General features: G+C 31.6%; 1 protein-coding gene across 1 annotated transcript in view; it reads right to left on the bottom strand.

Annotated features, from left to right (window-relative positions):
• Positions 1-1249: 1249 nt before the first annotated feature.
• The window catches only part of LOC136989223 (sodium/potassium-transporting ATPase subunit beta-like), a 26200-nt gene continuing 7668 nt past the window's right edge, over positions 1250-19781 (bottom strand). Inside the window, exons 4-6 of the mRNA XM_067287318.1 lie at positions 8829-9007; positions 5363-5476; positions 1250-2999 (exon numbers count right to left, since the gene is read on the bottom strand). Coding sequence (XP_067143419.1) covers positions 2757-2999; positions 5363-5476; positions 8829-9007 — 536 coding nt within the window. The 3' untranslated portion in view covers positions 1250-2756. The remainder of the gene's footprint in view (positions 3000-5362; positions 5477-8828; positions 9008-19781) is intronic.

Below are 19781 nucleotides of genomic sequence, written 5' to 3'. Positions count from 1 at the left end.
CGAAATTTCGTTTTACGGGTAAAAAAGTTCCCGTTCGTACTATTTCGAATTCTTCCGCTCCTTTGGCCGAAAATCCGGGTCTCCGGAGTGGGCGCCCACTCTAGGACCGTTTCCGAAAATCGAAAACGTTCCGATGGGAGACGCCCGAAGTCGGGAGAAAACGGCCGGGATTTCTCCGGGCTTAAAAATGTCCCCGTCCATTAACCGGGTTTAAACAATTTTTAATTATTACGTGACGCGAAGGGCCCGCCGGAGCCTTATCTTTCGCACCGTAACCGTACGAAGGATAAGACCGAAATATCCAACCCTGACGGTACTTTTTGCTCTTTTTGGTCTCCACTAGGGTGTTAATTACCAATACGTCGGAACGGCAATCTTCCCGCGTAAGGCCAAGTCGTCCTTAAACTCGGAGGAATGGAAACGAACGTTACGGGCGCCGGGAAACGGCCAATAGATAAGTTCTAATAAAGGAAATTATAGTAACGGCGCTAAGAAAGCCAACGGCGGCGCCGTCTTTTCTCTCCGAAGAAACACCAATTTCCCACGTGACCGCAACCGTCTTATTAACGACGGTACGTACCACTTATTCCGGAACACGCAGAAGAAATACAATAACCTGGCGCGAATTGCAACCTACGACCGATTCGTCCGGCTTGCCGTTTCCTCCCTACCAGACACCGGTACTCCGTCACCACCGCGTACTGCGACGGTTACGTAGTCGTTCTCTTCCATGATACTTCTTTGCCGTCAATAAGTACTGTACCGGTACACGTTTTTACTTTTTGCATCGTCTCTGTCTATTATACATTACTTGTAAATAACTACAGCATATCGTATCCAGTAGTTATACTAAACGTCGAAATTTTGCCACGATAAAAATTTTAATCCCGCGTATGTTTTATTACACCGTCACTGATCTACTTTCTACCGTCGTCTACTCGCCAACAATTTTCTACCGCATCCGCGCCTACGACAATCGCCCGGTCCCGACATACCCGGTTCCGCTCCGCGGTACCCGATGAGAATAATCGAATGGACTCTGTTAGGGGCGGTCGAAGTCTGCCACCAGTTTAATGTTAGAGCGCCAAAGATGTCTTAATTAATGTCGGTACCGCGGACGTCTTAAATTTTGCATAGATCGCCCGCGGCGTAACGCGCGCGACAAGCCCGCAACAGCGTAGGAATTTCTGCAGAGAAACATCGACCGGAAGTGACGGGACAATAGGAAACAGAAGGAAAGACGAAACGGTGATTTTGAAAATCTGCATCTTTCTTTATTGACCGTCGCGTGCACCGATTACAAAATAACACCGACAAAACAACCAATAATTCGACTCGACGAACTCCCGACGGCGCGGGCGGCCCGCTTAAGTAAAGCCCGCCGCGTCTACGGGCGCGCGCTAATTTATTTCCCGGATGGAGGGGGCCGCTTTTAGATTACCCGTGGAGGGCGCGGCCGGCCGACCGACCGTCGGGCTTTCGCAGACGGCGACCCGACAAAAAACATAAACTGAAGTAAAATACAGTTTAAACAAATTTACAGACCGACGGAAAGGGCGAGGTCCCCGCCCACAGACACAACTAAAAATACCGTCCGATTATTATTAAAAATTAAAAAAATATTCTTCCGAAAATAAAAAAAGACAAATATAATATATATATATATATAATATTGGTACGGAATGCCGTAAAATAATTTAAACCCAGCGTTTGAATTACTTTAAGGGGAGTGCGGGCGGACCGAGCCCACCGCTCGGCCGCGTGCTAATTATTTTGGCATTTAAATGCTTTCTAACTTGTTTTCCTTTGGTTTAAATCTACTGTTTTTTTTAACGCGTCGTGTATCGATCACTTCAGCCGCCGGACGCCCAATTCTCTCCTCCTCCCGCCCTCTGCCGGACGTTTTCTTTCGCACCCCCGAGAACCACACTCCTTCCGCGCGTTACGCCGGAAATCGTCGCCGGTCTGGCTTTCCCGTCTAACCCACTGGGCGGAAAAAATCTAGTGTAGAAGTCGTTACCTAGGTCTCGATCCCCCCTTCTACCGCCGCCTCCCACGTATTCGCACCTTTCGGGCGGGTGGAAAAAGCTACGGTTTCGGAGCCGGCGACGTCGGTGTTGGTACACGGGATTTCGACTGCTTCTGTTTCTAGTGAGAATAAATCGAACGCCTTTGTATGTGATGTATTGGGCGTACGCGTATACGTATATATACCGCACGTCCCGTACGTGTATGTTTACTATTATCGTCTCGCCGGGATGATAGTTCCAGTCGAAACAAATCTGCCCCGCTCGATTAAAAATCTTCCTCCCTAAATAGCGAGAAATAATTCGATTTTCTAATTAAAAAAAAAAAAAAAAAAACACTGGAATGAATGCTAATCTTACGAGACAGATCGTTTCTCGTCGAACTTCGTGGCAGGAAAATATATAAATATATATATATATATATAATATATTTACTATATATATCTATATACACATTTATATATACCTATGCAGATTTTGCGTGCTTACCCGGAATGCAGGAATGTCCGTTAATCACATTCACTAATGTTAAAAAATATTAATACTATGACGATAAAAAAGAACTGCGTGAACACACAAAGCTGAAGTATGGTGTACGTACGCTACGTAGCAAAAGTCCAACTAAAACTTTAAGGCGGCGGCGGGAAACCAGGAATGCCAACGATTGGAAAATACAGACGGGTATATGCGCGGAAAGAAATAGTAGTAGCGAGAAAGAGAAAAAAGAAATTAATCTACTAATAATTCGAAGTGGACGCTACCCATTCTTTCCATACGATCGTGACGAATATTCTTGGCCCACGCTTTGCATTCGATGTTAATCAAAACACCCGGAACCGGCTTTTCGAAATGCACGAACACGAAAGGAGAAAGATAGCCCTCTAGGTTGCGGAACGGGAAGTAGTACCTGGGAATTTTACCATTTTTAGGATAATAATTCAGTGGCCCGATGTTCTCCTTGTCTGCCGGATTCTGAAAATACAAACGCAAAAGTTAAACCCTTTCCTTCGTTATGTATTGCAAAAAATACAATTATTCGAAATTGCCGTTTCAATATAAAAATGAATTACAATAATAAATCTAAAAGGCCGGCCATCGTAACTTACAAATTATAGAAATTTATTATTTTAACGTCGTATTACCACGACCAAAAAAATCCAACCACCACTCGCTTAACTCTCCCGGCTGTTAAGAGATTTTATTTTAAAAATAACTTTTATATTATTAGCCGTACTACTAACCCTACGTAGGTATTGTTCCGGTGACTAAAAAAGTATGGAGACACATTAGCCTACTAGCATACCAGACTGCAACCTTTTAATGATTCCCGAACAAATGATTTAATTACCATTAATAATATTAACGATGCAAATTCATGGGATTATATCAACAATTATCCGGCGATACTATCGAGTAAATTTTATTTATTATCGTTTTATTGTATTTGAAGGAAAACTAGCGCCGAATGTTCGGAGCCTTTCCATTCCTCCACAGGCTCTCAATTTCTTTAAAATAAGTATTTGTGACAATTTTTTGGTTTTTATATTTATAAAAACTCCAAATGTATTATCTGGAAGATGGAAGTTCGTTTAATTTTCCAGGATCTTCGCTCAAAAACTCGAATTTAACGAGTTCTTCCGGCAGAAATCGCTGTTTTAAAGGAAAGAACATTTAGGAACTAGTTTATTTATTACATTGTCGCCATTCCTCCTTTTTAAAAGTGCCAAGACTTAGATTTGCTTTTAATTCGGCAGGAATTTTTTTTAAAATGGTCAAAATATTCTTTGAACACTTCAAAATGACAATGATAATAGTAAACGAAATGTTTTCTCTCGCAAGTCGGATGTACGCGAATTTATTTTCCAAAAACTCTTTAAACTGATAAGACGTTATCTAAAAACGAAATCTATTGTATACCCATAAACAATGAATATTTATAACTATTATTTGTACAATCTTTTTTTACTTTTATCTATTGTTTTGAAATTATTTCATTCACCATTACCGATGGTCGAAACGACCTTACAAAAGGACATTTTTTAAGTAGAAAGTGCGATTGTATCCACAAAGCGTCACAAAAAATAATAAATGATAATAGAAAGAAAACCAGGAATCTCCTCTTTACAATTCCTAACCATTTGTTTTTACTTCGTCACAGAGGAACAAGTTTCAGAAATTGTCGTATAGCTGCAATTATTTTTCTTATCGAATTTTAAATATTCGCCAATCTAAAGAACGTGTCTGGCATCGAATCGCCGTAGACGGAATGCAAACGATGCGACACCGGTTCTAATTTTTCCGGGCGGTAGTCACTATGTACTGTACAGTACAATACCTTCTTCTGTCTGGTTCTACTAAACCCGTTCAAATTTATAAAATTTTCAAAAAAATACTTTATACGCCTTTTCTTATATCGAATATTTTTTCTAATATAACACTAGAATGGCTACAATGGTCACCAGCATATGTCGTTCTCCCAATTTTTGCATTTGAATTTTTGAATTTAAAATTCCTTTTATTCATTCGTGGAGATTTGTGGAATACTACCGGGTGGCGACGTGCTTACTCGAAATAGTAATACGAATGCACTTTATAAACGTTTGGTAGTGTACATCCCAGCTAGTGGTGTATATTAGCGAAATTGTGTTTGTCTCCTATACTCTATCTAAAGCCACAGGTCCATGGGAAAAGTGTTAGTCCCATGCATATTATTATTGACAGAACTTTAAAAATATATGGTAGCAAATCTCACTAAATATCAAAGAAAAAGAACGTACTGCTTTTAACCATTAAAAGCTTTTTCAAAGTAGAGTTTGGCACTGATATTATGCATGGAATGGTGAATAAGTAATTACAAGCAATAACTACTTATAACTGGAAAATACTTATTAGTTTATTTCATATTCTAAATTTTTTGATCATCATTCACTTAAGTAAAAAATCGTGACTAACATTTTATTTAGAAATGAATATTTTTAGATGAAAATATAGCCAAAACACCACGCTAAATATTCTTATTTAGTTTTTTCATAATTTTTTATTTCAACTAGTTATTGGTCATTCAACGATTGACACTTTTTTGATGGAATTAAATTATTGTAAACTTTTTGAACTTACTGTACTGTACAGTACATTGGTAATAATCTAATGAATTTTGAATATTCCTATAACATTTTGAAATTATTTTCTACACTTTAAATGATATTTAGCAAAAGCAGTAAAAAGACCATTTGCAGCTGTTCTAGATTTGAGAAAAATATCCCAGTGAGAAAGGATTTCTATTATATTTCATTAAACAAAGTTTACATTTAGAGAGTAACTAAATAAAGACGTACCTCTCCTTGGCAACTAATATAAACGTAACGACCGTCATAATCGTCTCTGATGTGATCGGGCATGTCTTCGGGCAAATCCTCCTTATCGTACGGCTCTGGTTTCCATCCGTATATCTGAAATTGTATTTAATATTTCATTTTTATTCATTATTATTAGAGTGACCATAATGAAATAAGTTTTCAATAGAAAATTCCTAATCAAACTAAATTAAGATAAACAAATATTAAGTACAATTTTGGTAATTGATTTTATTCTTATCCATAATGTACTTTTGACAAAACATTGCCTAATTCTACAATATAGGCCTAATACATTTAGAATTATTATTACAGTAGGCTCTCAATTTAACAGAATAATTGGGGAAAGAGGGTGTCTACTATTATCGGAAGTTCACTAGATTGAATGTGTTTTAAAAACATTAATAACAAACTATATACAGGATGTATTTAATGTTACTTTAATGTATAATCATAAATAAAATATCAAACAATCTGCTAAATTATCAGAATATTTTTAGGCTTTAATATTAATAATTAGTTACCAATTAATTTGACCGGAGGTAGGCAGATATGCTACCATCTCTTATTAATTTTAATTTAGAAATTTTGGCAGATCATTTGGCTTTAATCAAGTGAACTGACTTTTGAGCTCATGTTATAGAAATAAAATATTGAAATGTACAGTACATTGTGTGGTCTAATTATATACTCCTTGACAGTGGCTTAGTGAGGGGGGTGCAAGGAGGTGTATCATGTACCGGGTGCCACTCGCACAGTGGCATCCAAATGGTCTCCAAGACAAACTATATGTGTTTCTGGAGGGGACACCAATAAAGTGTTGGGTGCCAGTTATGTTCGCTACGCCACTGCTCCTTGAGCCCAAATTTTTAGCATGGGAATAAAATATGAAGTTATGCATTTTTCTTTGGACAAATTTTTTGTCCTCTGTATTTGGAAAATAATTGGATTTAATGTATAACTCCATGTTTTATGTTATGACTAAAAACCTCCTGAAAACGGATGCTCTATTTCTAAGTCACAACTTAATATATCCAATTTAAAAAGGAATTTACCATAATAAAACAGCCTACCTGCTATATCTCTCATTCCACTAACTATCAGGAAAAGGATCTATTTAACATAACATTATCACATCACACATTACAAAAATAATCTACCTATTGATTTCAAGGATCAACAGATCTTTTAAATCAATAGATAACAGCAGATGGACTTGGTAATTGTAGTTTTATTATCCTTCCTGCCATTAGTATTATTCCAATATATCTGCATATTATACAATGGTATACAGATATGAGAATATTCATAAATACTTACATTAAATTTAAAAAACAGTAACTTTTAACAATTACTAATAATTCTTAAATTCGGGTTATTAACTTATTCAGCCAAATCTGTATTTTTGTTTGTCAATGCTTTGAGTAGAATAAAAGATTTTATTTTTGAAGAGGGAGAAATTTAGAAAACCAATTTGCTTATTTAAACATTAATAGGAACTCCAGTTTTTATTTTCCTCAGTGTTATACAAATCTAGTGCATTAAGATACTTTCCATGCCACTCTATAATCATCTTAACCCCAGATGACTGAAATATAATTGAAATGTTGAATTTAGCACAAGTTTAAGTCTTTTTTAGGCTCTTGCTAGATTCATTTCAATTATATTTTAGTAAAACCTTTATTTTAACTTGGCATATTATATACACATTACATTCTCTTTACTATATTAATATTGGATACTCTTTATGCAATTGGTATGACATGTTTTTAAAAATCAGGCATTATTTTGAATTTAAAATACAGTGTTGTTCTTTTTCTTCACTTATGTAAAATGCTTGAAGGTGATAAATATAATGCTATAGAAAATGTTTATAAAGTACACCTAATTCTGTTTTTACACGGTAGATACGTTCCAGACAAAAATATACGTTCCGTGTAAAAAAAGACATGAAGTACATAGAAAAAAAGGGATTAGTTCCATATCCTTCAACCCTGTAAAAAATAGTTAAAATAAAATGATTCATACAAAAAAAAAAAAAATATTATGAAAGTCTTTATAAAAGCCAAATTAAACTTTTATATGCATTAATGCACAGTTTATTTCATAAAAACAAAAGGCAATTCAAATCTTAAAGTAAAAGTAACATAAATATAAAATTATCGCAGTTCGGAAACTGAAAACTCGTACAAGAAAACAATATGAATTAATAAACAAAAGGTGCATAATCCAATTCTTAAAGTAAATTAAAACAAATTAAAAATCATCAAAAATTCATAAACAAAAAATTAAAAACAGTCAAGGTGATGAAAATAACATAGCTCTATTTGCTATCATCATCGGATATCATATGCGATCGCTTGCATAAGACTGGTTCAAAATTGCTATCATCACTCGAAATATTTTGTACGTCATTATCACGTTCCAATTGTAAGGTTCTCTCTGTGGTATCTTCAACAAGATTAGGATTTTCTCATGGTGATATCATAAGGAACATGATCGGTCGATTTGAACTGGTAACGAGCACTGCCGAGGAGAGATCGTCGGTTAAATTCGAATTGGTGGTGCATGCGTCTCAAGGACATTGGACAATCGCGGAATGTAATGAAATCGTATTGTGAGAAAAAATAACAAAATAGTTTTATTATTAATTAACAACTTTTCTTGTTGTACTTAAGAAAATATTAAAAAATACAGTACAGTATACTTAAACTGCTATGAAAATAAATTAGAAAGGGGAATTCCCTAACTATTTTATAAATACAGTACAGTAACAGATAGAAAAAAAAATATCTAAAAGACTACGGTTAATAAAAATATTTTTCTTTAAAATTTCAATCAAATACCTTTTTTTAATAGTTCTAAATCAAACGAAATCGTGTAAAAACGGAATCAATTTTTTTTTTCTAGACAGCGTTAAATCAAAACCGTGTAAAAACAGAACTGGGTGTATAATTACATCTGAATTGTTTTACAAAGTTTATTATTTTTTTGGTGAAAAAAGTTATTAACATCTGAAGACGGTGTTTAAATACGGTAATATTTTGGTGTATTTTATTTTCTATTGGTACTGCTTAAATTTATTCTACTTGTAATTTTGAAAATGTGTTGCTCTGGCTTAATTTTATAATCAAATTTGGCATAAATATATTTTCAAACATTTTAATTTCATAACATTCTCTACCTACCGAAATCACATTAAAGAATTTTAAATATTAATATAGGATAAACTCAGCCTATTAATTGATAAACATACATGCATCATTTATGTAATTTATGTCAGCAATTACCAATTAACAGGTTGAAAAATAAAGTTATGTTACCTATTAATTCATCTGTTATTTTTCAAATTTTAAAATAGCAATTTACATATCACATTTTAGCAAATATGGCACCTTCAATTTCAAAATGAGTTGCTCAAAATGCAAACTATTAGAGACATACTTACTCGATTCAATTTAATAAGAACGCACGGATGGCCGACGTCGTAACCGTATTTACGTGACTGTGTGCAGTTGTTTCCAATATCTTCTATAGCAAAATGGCAAACTCTCTTACTCTCGTTGTCGTAGTCTTTTTCTATGTAGCAAGTATCGACGTGTTCTCCAAATTGTCCTTTCTTGTATGCTACATAAAATTTAATACACTGTATTAATAATTAACATTCTTTATCCCATGAATTGTAATTATATATAAACATTAACATTTATATTAAGTTAAATATTTTTAAAAATTTAAATTAAAAATTTTTTAAACACTGAAATTATTGACCTTCATTGAATTAATGGCATTAACAATGGATTATATTACAGTAGAGCATCGATTATCCGACTTAATTGGGGACTGGGGTTGGTCGGATAACCGAAAAGTACGAAAAAATACATTTATTAGTATAGTGTATTAGGCCTGGTTTAAATACTAGCCTCTCTTTCATGGTCGAGCCAGTGCTGCCAGCTAAAACATGCAAAAATTTAACAAAAATAATATTAAAGTAGCAAGACATAACCAAATATTGTAGCGCCACATCACTAGCGGACATTTGAATTTGCCGACTAGAACGCGGTTGGTTAACCGATAAGTCGGTTAATCGGGGGTCAGATAATCGATGCTCTACTGTATTTATGTATTAAAAAAAAAAAACAACGTTTGCTATTTATAACCTCGAAACAGACTATTTCAACTGAAGATCAATAGCAGATAGTGAGATACATCCTTGTTATACATAAAAGATAGTTAAATATAATTTGAACAGATGAAATAATATTCAACTATAAGAAATAACAACAACAAAGAATTAACAAGTGCCAACAAAAAAGTATAACTTAAAACGTTTTAAACAAAGAGAGTCACTCATTTCTTACATCCTGGAAGTGGATCACTAAGAAACTTGGCAGATAAGATAAAACTAAATTAGATTAGAACTGATGCAATACTTAATTCTAGATTATTATTTCATTGTTTTTATAAATTAAATTATATTTATCATATGTTATTCTAACCATGTTTAAAATTGCCATGGCAATGGTTTGTTTAGGTTTATTCAAATTTGCTTGTTTCTAATGAAAAAAAAAAAAAAAAAACAACAATAATAATAATTTAAAGATCAATTATTATATTACAATTTATCAAAAATATTAAAAAATAAAATCAATGAGAAATAATCCTTATTAATATAAAATTATTTCATGTATTTATGAAATAAATTAAATAGTTAAGATTATATTATTTTCCCATTTCTCTTGTTGGACATTCAAAGTTATAAATTATTATTATTCATATTGTCATAATTATATTAAAAAAATAACTTTACCAAGACAGAAAAAGATATTAAAAGTACTTATAGGAAATATTTACTTAATGATTATCCTAAGATTATCCTCAAAAAATGGCAAGATGGATACGAAAAACGTAGATATTATATTAGAAGATAAAAAATTGGATAAATTTTATAAATTTCCATATATTAAAGGACTGTTTGAAGAACAAAAAGAAAAATTTAAACAAGACATGAATTAGTACCTACAAACCAACATTAAAATTTACAAATAGAAAAAAGAAAAGAAAAAAAATAAATAAATTCAGCAGGTGTAGTGAATGAATTAAAGTGTAATCATAATAATAACAAAGGAGTTTATATAAGAAAAACTGGTAGACAACTTAAGAATAGATTAAAATAACATTTAACAGCATTAAGACTACAATACCATTGGTTACCTTGGATAGAACATCAACAGAAATGTAAATGTATAACTGATCAAGATAATATTAAAATATCATTTGAGAGAAATAATAAAAGAAAAATAAGAGAACATTTTGCTATTATAAAAAAGTGAATATAAATGTATCGCCAAAACGATATACAATTGTAGATGGTGCAAACACAAGAACTTGACTGTCACGGAGAAATTGCGTAAAGCGGCATTTCTAGTTTTTTCAAAAAAAATTACGTATCTTTGTTTTTGATTTTTATAACAGTATTTCTCGTTTGTAAGAAAAATATGTTCTATCGAGTGTAACAACATACCGACGAGGATCGGAAGATTGAAACATATTTACAAGAAAAATAAAAACAACTTAAAGTAATGGTTTTAAAGTGCTTTAAAATTGATTTATTGTTATTTTAAAATTCGCCTCGGACGAAAAGTCGGGAAAGTAAAAAAAGGATAATTACAAATTTTATTGAAATTTATATATTTTTAATATAATTTTAATAAATGCCAAACTTTGTTAAATATAAAAAGATAGAAATAATAATTCTTAATCTTTTTTAATGCATTTAACATAATTAAATTGGAAACCGTGGCAAATTAAAAACACTCGTAGGACACTTACAGACGTTGAGCACCGATATATGGCATTTTAAAGGATTTTTAAGAGAAACATACCCAAACATTGAGACCGACAAAAAAATATTACAATCATATAGTAATGCAAAATCGTGCTATTAAAAACATTGAAAAAGATATAATAAGATCAGTTATTAGATATAAACTTAAGAAAATACAATTAATAAGAATGAAGATTAAAAAACTAAATTTAAAAATTAATAATTTTCAGACAAGAAATAAAACACAGAAAAAAAAAAGGACAAAGTTAAAAAGATTATTTGAATATCCGACAAAAGAAGAGAAAGATAAATGGAAAATCTTTTCTATTATAAAAATTATCAATTTTTATCTTTATTAAGATTTGATATTTTAGCACGAGTGGAATTGTGGTGAGATATGTATAAGCATGTTCACACAAAAAGATCTATTAAAAAAAATAATGCAAAATATTCTCAACAGCAGCTATATTAAAAATGAAATGATATAAGTGAAAAATATTTGGATTCGAAATTAAAAGTTAAAACAAAATATTTGCTTCTTAAAAACTTTATTCAATAATAATCTATTCTTCTTTTAATGTCAATAACCAAGTAATAAATGTATTTGTAACTTTTATTCTATTATATTATAATCCTATCAGATAATTTTATTGAATAATCATTAAGAATATGAATGAATATAATAAGATTATGATACAAAATCTCAACTACTTGCTTGTATAATTTCCTTCTTTTTTATATTATCAATAAATCATCTTAAGCAAATATTCAAAACCAAATCTTTATAATCCAGCATACGTTACTGTACCAAACTAACATTTTTGATTATTTTGAATGTTCGTTATAAGGTTCTGGAATACAAATTATGGTAAACCCCTGCCGACTCGAGCTTCACTTAATTAATTAAATTTTTTCAAAAAAATCGTACCGTAATTTAAAATTTCCCGACCGTAGAATTATAATAATTATAACGAGATTATAATTAACGAGTGTTTCGATATCTGGACGTCTGCTATACTACACATTATATTACTGTAATTGGTATGTTACTAAAGACTTTACATTGCTATATACAGTACTAAAACAAAAGTTTTTTTGAGCTCATTTCCTGTAATAATAAATTCGGCATTAATCCTGCTAAAGAACGGTAAAATTTCTGTTTAGAATCTACCGTAATAAATTACTGTACTGTATATCTGTATCTGCCTTCCTGTTTTTAAATGTCTCCTGATTAAACATTTGTCTAACTTGGACTTTTATAAACTCTGACGACCTTCAACTCCCGTAAGTCCAAGATGGTTGGGGATTTGCCATATTTAAAATACAAAAGTTTGCAAAATGTAAGTCCGTGATGGTAATAAAAAAATTTTTTTTTTCGGTTTTACTTTTTCACTCATTATGTATAATATATAACAAGGAAAAGAATTTGAATCATGTCAAATTTGATCCTCTGAGTTCTTTGCAAATCTCATTTTGAGCCCCCCTAAACGAAAAAAGCTTCCCACAGATATACATAGCATGCTTGTAAAGTCTGTGTGCAACTTAAAAAATTAATGTACCTAGTTTTAAGTAAAATTATTTAGTAACAAATGTTTTTAGAGGTTGGAGGAGATGGACCATTTTCTTGGCCTCCGCATTTGCCAGACTTGACTCCATTAGACTTTTTTTTTATGGGGGAATGTGAAAACAATGATATATGCAACTAAACCTCGATCATTAGAAGACTTGAAAGCTAAAATAACTAATGTGATTTCAGGCATTACTGCAAATCAATTGGCAAATGTTTTGAGAAGACTACAAAATCGTATTACCCTTTGTTACTAGTGATGGTGAACATGTAGAAACTTAATAAAATACAATAAAACAATAAAAAAATATATATTTTCTTATTTCCAATACATTCTACATAATTTCTCTATCACAAATACTAATAAAGTTATAGTGCTTTAAGAAACATTATCTGTATATTAATAATTAGAATACAGTAGAGTCCCACAATGCGGGGATTCGTTACGCATTATAGGAAATCGCGTTATCGAAACCTGCATTATCACACGATTTTGAGTTTAAACCTTGACCTGTAAGTTGAAAAACAATGTATACCTCTGATCGACAAAATTCAAAGGTTACTGCTTGTTTTATTTGCACGTTGTACGGGCCTCTACTGTACGTTGAAATATGTGAAACTTTAAGATCATATCACGAGCACAATGAGAAACGCTTTCAAGTTATTTCATCTCATTTTCAGGTATACATACTTAAAATGTAACATTCTAAAAATTTATAAAAAATGTTCCATTTAAAAGCAATATAAGAATCCTGTATTTCATTGATTTATACTAGATTTATAATTGTAACCGAAACATTTTTGTTTTTAACTAGAGTGACGTTAAATAAAGAAGACTAATGTGGGACATATAGTCCAAAATACATTTCTCTCACAATCAATAAAGTCTGTGTATCTATTCCAGTTGTGTACCTGTGTGATTAGTTCTCTCAAGCAATCTTATGCTTGCTTCTAACGGTAAAAACCTGATTTACTAAGGTTCCGCATTATCCGAAGCAAACCTGTAAGTGAACACATCTCTCTTATACTGAAAGTTTAAAATAACATGTATTATAAAATGATTTGTTTCCATTACATTTTATCATTTAACTTCAACATGAGAAAAACTATTCATATATTAAAATGTAACTATAGTAAAACATATCTTTATTCTTAAAATTATATATGTATTAGCTGTATGATAAATAAAGTAAAAATTATTGTTCTTACATATGATTAAATTTAATAAGTGTAAAAAGGAGGCTTAAAACTAATACATATAACTCTTTTATATTTGTAATTTTTTAATCCAAGAAAACACGGTTGTGTGTTTCATCCGAGTTTTTGGTTATCCAAGGTAGCATTGGTCCACGTCACCTTGAATAATCTGGGTTCTATTGTAATCAAATAATGCCTTATCATAAAGTTATAGCTGGTTATAATTTAATTACCTAAAAAATTTTCTATCAATATCATTTTTAAATAATTGGAAATCAGAATGTTTGTATTCCATTTGACAACAAATTGCATATAAACAAATTCTTTAATTCTCATTTTGTTATATATAAACCTATTTGTTTGTTTATTTATTTACATAAAATGCAAAAAGAAAAAAGGCGAAGTTTAAAAATGAAATGAAACTTAATCTTCCAGATTTTTAAATTCGAGTCATATATACCTGTGATCAAAAAGTATTGGAAATGGTTCAATAAAATGCAAGATTTGAATTTATTCATCAAAGTTTATTCTGTCCCCTCATGGCAATGCACTAATGACAATTTTTTTTTTCCAATCCTCGAGATATGCTTTAAAGTTGTTTTCTGGAAATTCCTTTGGGACTCTGAGCAAATTTTGTTTTATGGCATCAATTGACTCAAAATGGTGACCACAAAACAGGAAAAAGTCACAGTGCTATATAAGGTGAAAATGATGCTTGTAGAACTGTATTTGTTGAACTTTTGGCCAAAAATTCCCAAACAAGAAGAACATTGTCTGTAAGTGCATTATTGAGGTGCAAAATCCACGAGTCTTCTCATCACAAATTGGGTTGTTTTCCACAAATCGCTTCATGCAAACAATGCAAACTAATCAAGTAATATTCTTTGTTGAAATTTTGGCCAGCTGGAAGGAATTTGCAATGCACAGCACCACAACCTTGATTCTTGACTGACTTTGACATGGTCTTTTCAGTCTCACTTCACCTTTCAAATGCCATTCATTCAATTGTCAAGCTATTTCAGTGCCAAAAGTGTAGATCCATGTTTCATCATCTGTAATGATGCGTTTTAAGAACAATCCACTTCAAGAAAGCATTTTCTCAGCCACTTGAAAGATTTGTTTTTGGAAAAAATTCAACATTTTTTGGGATGACTCAAGTAGCAACAATGATCACAAGCCCAAATGATCTTTTAAAATTGTTCAACAAGATTCAAATGATACTGGAACATGCTCAATAATGTCCTCAATTGTTAAATGACAATCATCAAGCAACAAATCTCTTACTTGAGAGACTTCTTGTTCATCAGTAAGAGTAGATGGTCTACCAGAGTGTGGTTCGTTTTCGATGTGTTTTCTGCCTTCCTCGAACATCTTGTACCACTTGAAAACTCCCGTTTTTGATAGACTATCACCACCAAAGGCTTTTTGCGACATTTTCAACATTACTGTAGCAGTAACTCTGTTGCAAAAACATAATTTAATGCACATTCTTTCCTCAATTACACTCGAACATTTTGAAAAAAAATCACTGGCACAAAAACTGCTTAAACTCAAACATGTGTTTATTTGCAAAGGAAAACAAACAATGACATACAGATTGCTGTTAGACATTGATGAAAGTAGTACCAAATAATGAAAAAAAAATGAAGACAATGTCATCTTGCACATGCACAATTTAAATGAATCATTCCCAATACTTTTTGATCAGAGTAGGACATTTAAGATGATAATTTTTAAAACTATGAAAGGTAATTAATATTTGCTTAAATATTTCAGTTTACATATATATATATTAAAAAAAATCTTTATTATATTGCACAGTTCATTAATGATATATGATGAATAATAGAAATGGCTACATTGCATAGTAAAGAAGCTTTAATACAATTAGATAAAGAAATGAATGACAGTCAATTTCCAATGAAACAAGCTACATCAATGGCTTGTTTATCCAGCAGGCATGTTATATTATTTAATGAATTGTACAGTAAAAACAACCTTTCACATTAACAGAGTTGATTCTATCGTCTATTAGTGTGAAGACTATTCTCACTAATTAAAATGCAACTGTCAGCTGACCATTGGTTACTAAACTATAATTGATTGAAGAAATGTAGTTCTTACGACTGACTAAATTTAAAGAATTTGAAACAAATTTTACAATCTAGAAGTATTTATAGCAAACATTTTCACTCGTCTTCAATGGTCATTATCAGAATTCAAGAACGAAATTATTTAAAATAAAATTATTATTTCAGCAACCTAATAGTGCTGTTTCTTCCCAAACTTATCACAACTTCTTTAACTGTATATAACACTATTTTTTAATATTCTTTTTAAGTATCTTTTACAAATTATTATTATTATTTTATCCATAATATTTTCTCATTTCTTATTACCCCTTTACCTTATTAATTACTCTTTGATGATTGTATTTTGTGTAACTTTGTTCTACAGTTCTGATGACAACCATTTAAGATAATTGAAAAATTCTCTTTATCTCGAAATTCCCCCCCCTGCATTTTCAGCCTAAATTCAATATATTTTCCAAGTTTATATCTGAAATAATTTTCTCTCAAAACCTCTATATCTCAAATTATAGTCAATTACAAGTTCAATGCTCAGTGACTACATTTTGATAGCATAAATTGTAGTCAAGAAACATCTCTTGCAATACAGTAAACAGTTGCAAAAAATGCTGCTTTTCTCTGACTGGCTACAAGTTTGGCTTGCATCTTATCAGTTGAAGAACATCAGGCATCAAAAACTATTGACAAACTATTTCTGTTAAGGTGTGTCAAAAATGTTTTATTTATAAATAATACAGGTATGTACTGTACTTGCTACTATATTAATAAAATACTGTACTTCCAATCAAACCTATTACTGTTTCCTATATCTCGAAACCTGTATATCTTGAATGTTTTTCTTGTTCCCATGAGCTTCAAGACAGACATGTTCAACTGTCTAAGAGCTGATTGATAAATAAGATTTACAGTTCTACTGAATTAGTTTGGTAAGAACTAAAATAATGTGATCAGTTTTATATATATGTGTGTGTGTTTTTCAAGGTAATCACCATTTAGAGTAGATTCCATTTACGCCCTAACCCAAGGATGACCTTTAATCAAGGTCAAAAACATTTCTTTAATTAATGAATTGGTGTTACTTACTGGATTAAGGTATTTTTGAGTTAAACATTTAGAATAGTAATTTCAAATGTTTCATGCATTTCACATGTGAAAAAGACCTGGTTTTTCTTTGATGCATCCACCAAGGCAGCTGAATTTTATTAAATGCTAAAACTTTTGACACTACTTTTGTGAAAAGCCAGAAGTATGATTGCGTCAAATCTGAACTGTAAGGAGAGTGAGTAATGAGCTGTAATTTCAGATTCTTAAGTGTCTTCATTATTTCCTTAGTTCAGTGGAGTCTATCATCATTATATGAAAAAAACACTATTCTTTTTGATTTTAGTTGGCAAATAAATCTCAAGTGCATATATAAAATTTCATAATACTATTTCTCACCATATTGTGAATTTCTATGAATTTCAGTTAGTACATAACCTACCAATGCCAGAAGTTCAATCACTATTCACTGCTTACCATAGAATGAAGATAAGTTCATTTTTAAATCTGACTGTTATCCAAAAACAATGCACTAAACCAAAACTTTGCACATACAAACTAGATGTTTATGTGTACTCAATGAAAAATTCAGCTACTAGTCATGTAACATTCTTGGCAAAAAAATTAAAATTGTGCTTGGCATCATTTGGTACGAGATTTTATTTTTAAAAACTTTTTATACTACTAATTATTAAAATATGGCAAAAAGCTTAATTTTGAGGACAGAGATGAGTTTTATATATAAAAAAAAAAAAAAAACTAAATGCTAATCAGTAAAATTTTCATAACGTCCAACTCCACTCAACATATGACACATGAACATCTCCATAAACCCACCTTTAATCGCCGAAATTTAATAGTATCAACCCTTGCATGCCTGCAAAATTTCAGAAATTTTTAACTAATGGCACAGAAGTTAAGTTTCAAAGTGAGTGAACAAAATCATGCCCACCCCACACAAACAAACATCCATACATACAGAAAAAACCCCAATTTTTTTGCATTTCTTGACATTTCAGGGTTTGGAATCCAGGATGTCATTACATTTTTGGACTCCGAACCCTGGAATTTTGACCAATCACTATGCTTTTGCTGTTATATGTAACAGCCAGGAAAGTAATACTAAATGGTGATGATGTCTAAACTTCATGGAATGTTGCAAGAGGAGATTATTTATCAATTCATTGTTCTATTTCAATTTTACTGTCATATAATGAAAAAACTTAAAGTGAAATATAGAAGTATTGTACTGTACAAGAAATTACAATTCTCAGTCTGTCTTCTATTCACTGCCATTCTATTCAAGTCATTCTATTCAAGGGATAATTAATAACATTTTATAATACACCAAATGATTTTGATGATAACTTCACATGCAAAGTTCTTGTCACTGTTTATAAAGTTGGCCATTTTTATTTCCAAACTAATTGTCGTCTCAATAATGTTTATCCTCAATGCCCTTCCTTATTCAATGTCTATCATTAGAACCAGTTTTTTTGTTCATACATTTGAAAAATTGCTACATTGACAACTACTTAAGCAGTTGTAGAACATATCAACTCAAATTTTAATGAACAATAAAATCCATGTAATGTAATCATTTTGGGGCTTGCCCATACCAATAACTGACTGATAATATTTAATGGGGCAACTGAATAAAACTATTATTAGCAGAAATTTGGTTGGAAATTGACTGGTATCAAAAGAACATGTAAAAAGATTTTAAAATGTATAAATTGTAAATACATTGTAAACATACACATACACAGGAATGTCTATAATTAAAGTATAATATGTAACTACGAGCACTAAGTTTTGGCTCTATGGAGGACTTATCACACACTATTGACATTGTTAAGGTAATCACACAAAAATAGGTAGACACAGGTTTATTATAGGTTTCACAAAGCAATATCTGCTCCCAGTGGGTATATGGTTTATCTATATATATAAAAACGAATGTATGTCTGTCAGTCTGTTTGTCCTTCATGCATTACTACACCATTTATCCGATTGCCATGAAACTTTGGGAAGTTGTTTAATACACTCTCGCAAAGGTTTGTGGCATATGTGAAGACCACCATTTCCTCCCTTCCAAAAATATCTTTATATATGGATTAAAGCTTTTATGTCCAACAGATGGCACTAACTCTGACGACCTAAGTTTGCTTTTCTGTGAGGCATTATGCTTTACTGTGAGAATGGACTAAAGCAGATCATTTTCTATCTATCTATATAAATAAAATATAACGTTTGTTTGTTCCTACCGATTCCTTTGAAATTTTGAGACAACATTGCATTCGAATACGCACGTGTTTTTATATAATATACATGTCGAAATTCCAGGATTAAGGCTTACCGTGAAGAACTCGGCTTCTATTACACTATTTTAGATGCGGTTTTTTGCGTTTTAATAGGTTATGTCAAGAGAATGTACACTAAGAAGGGATTTTTTGAAATTCCCCCACGGGGAGAAGTTATACATTTATAATAGATACATTTTGAGCCACAACAAAGCGTGGCCGCGTCATTTAGTTACCTATAAAGGTTTATTATTACCTTACAATAAACAGATTTACTATGATGACGTCATAATAAACCTGTTATCATAACATAAGGACAAAAAGCAATATACCAATCTAAAGTATACTACTTTAGTCCACCGTGGAAATAAAACTA

This window comes from Centruroides vittatus, unplaced genomic scaffold, assembly GCF_030686945.1.
Source record: "Centruroides vittatus isolate TY-2023 unplaced genomic scaffold, ASM3068694v2 scaffold_450, whole genome shotgun sequence".
In the NCBI taxonomy this organism is placed as follows: Eukaryota; Metazoa; Arthropoda; class Arachnida; order Scorpiones; family Buthidae; genus Centruroides; species Centruroides vittatus.
This window is presented reverse-complemented; position numbering and strand designations above follow the sequence as displayed.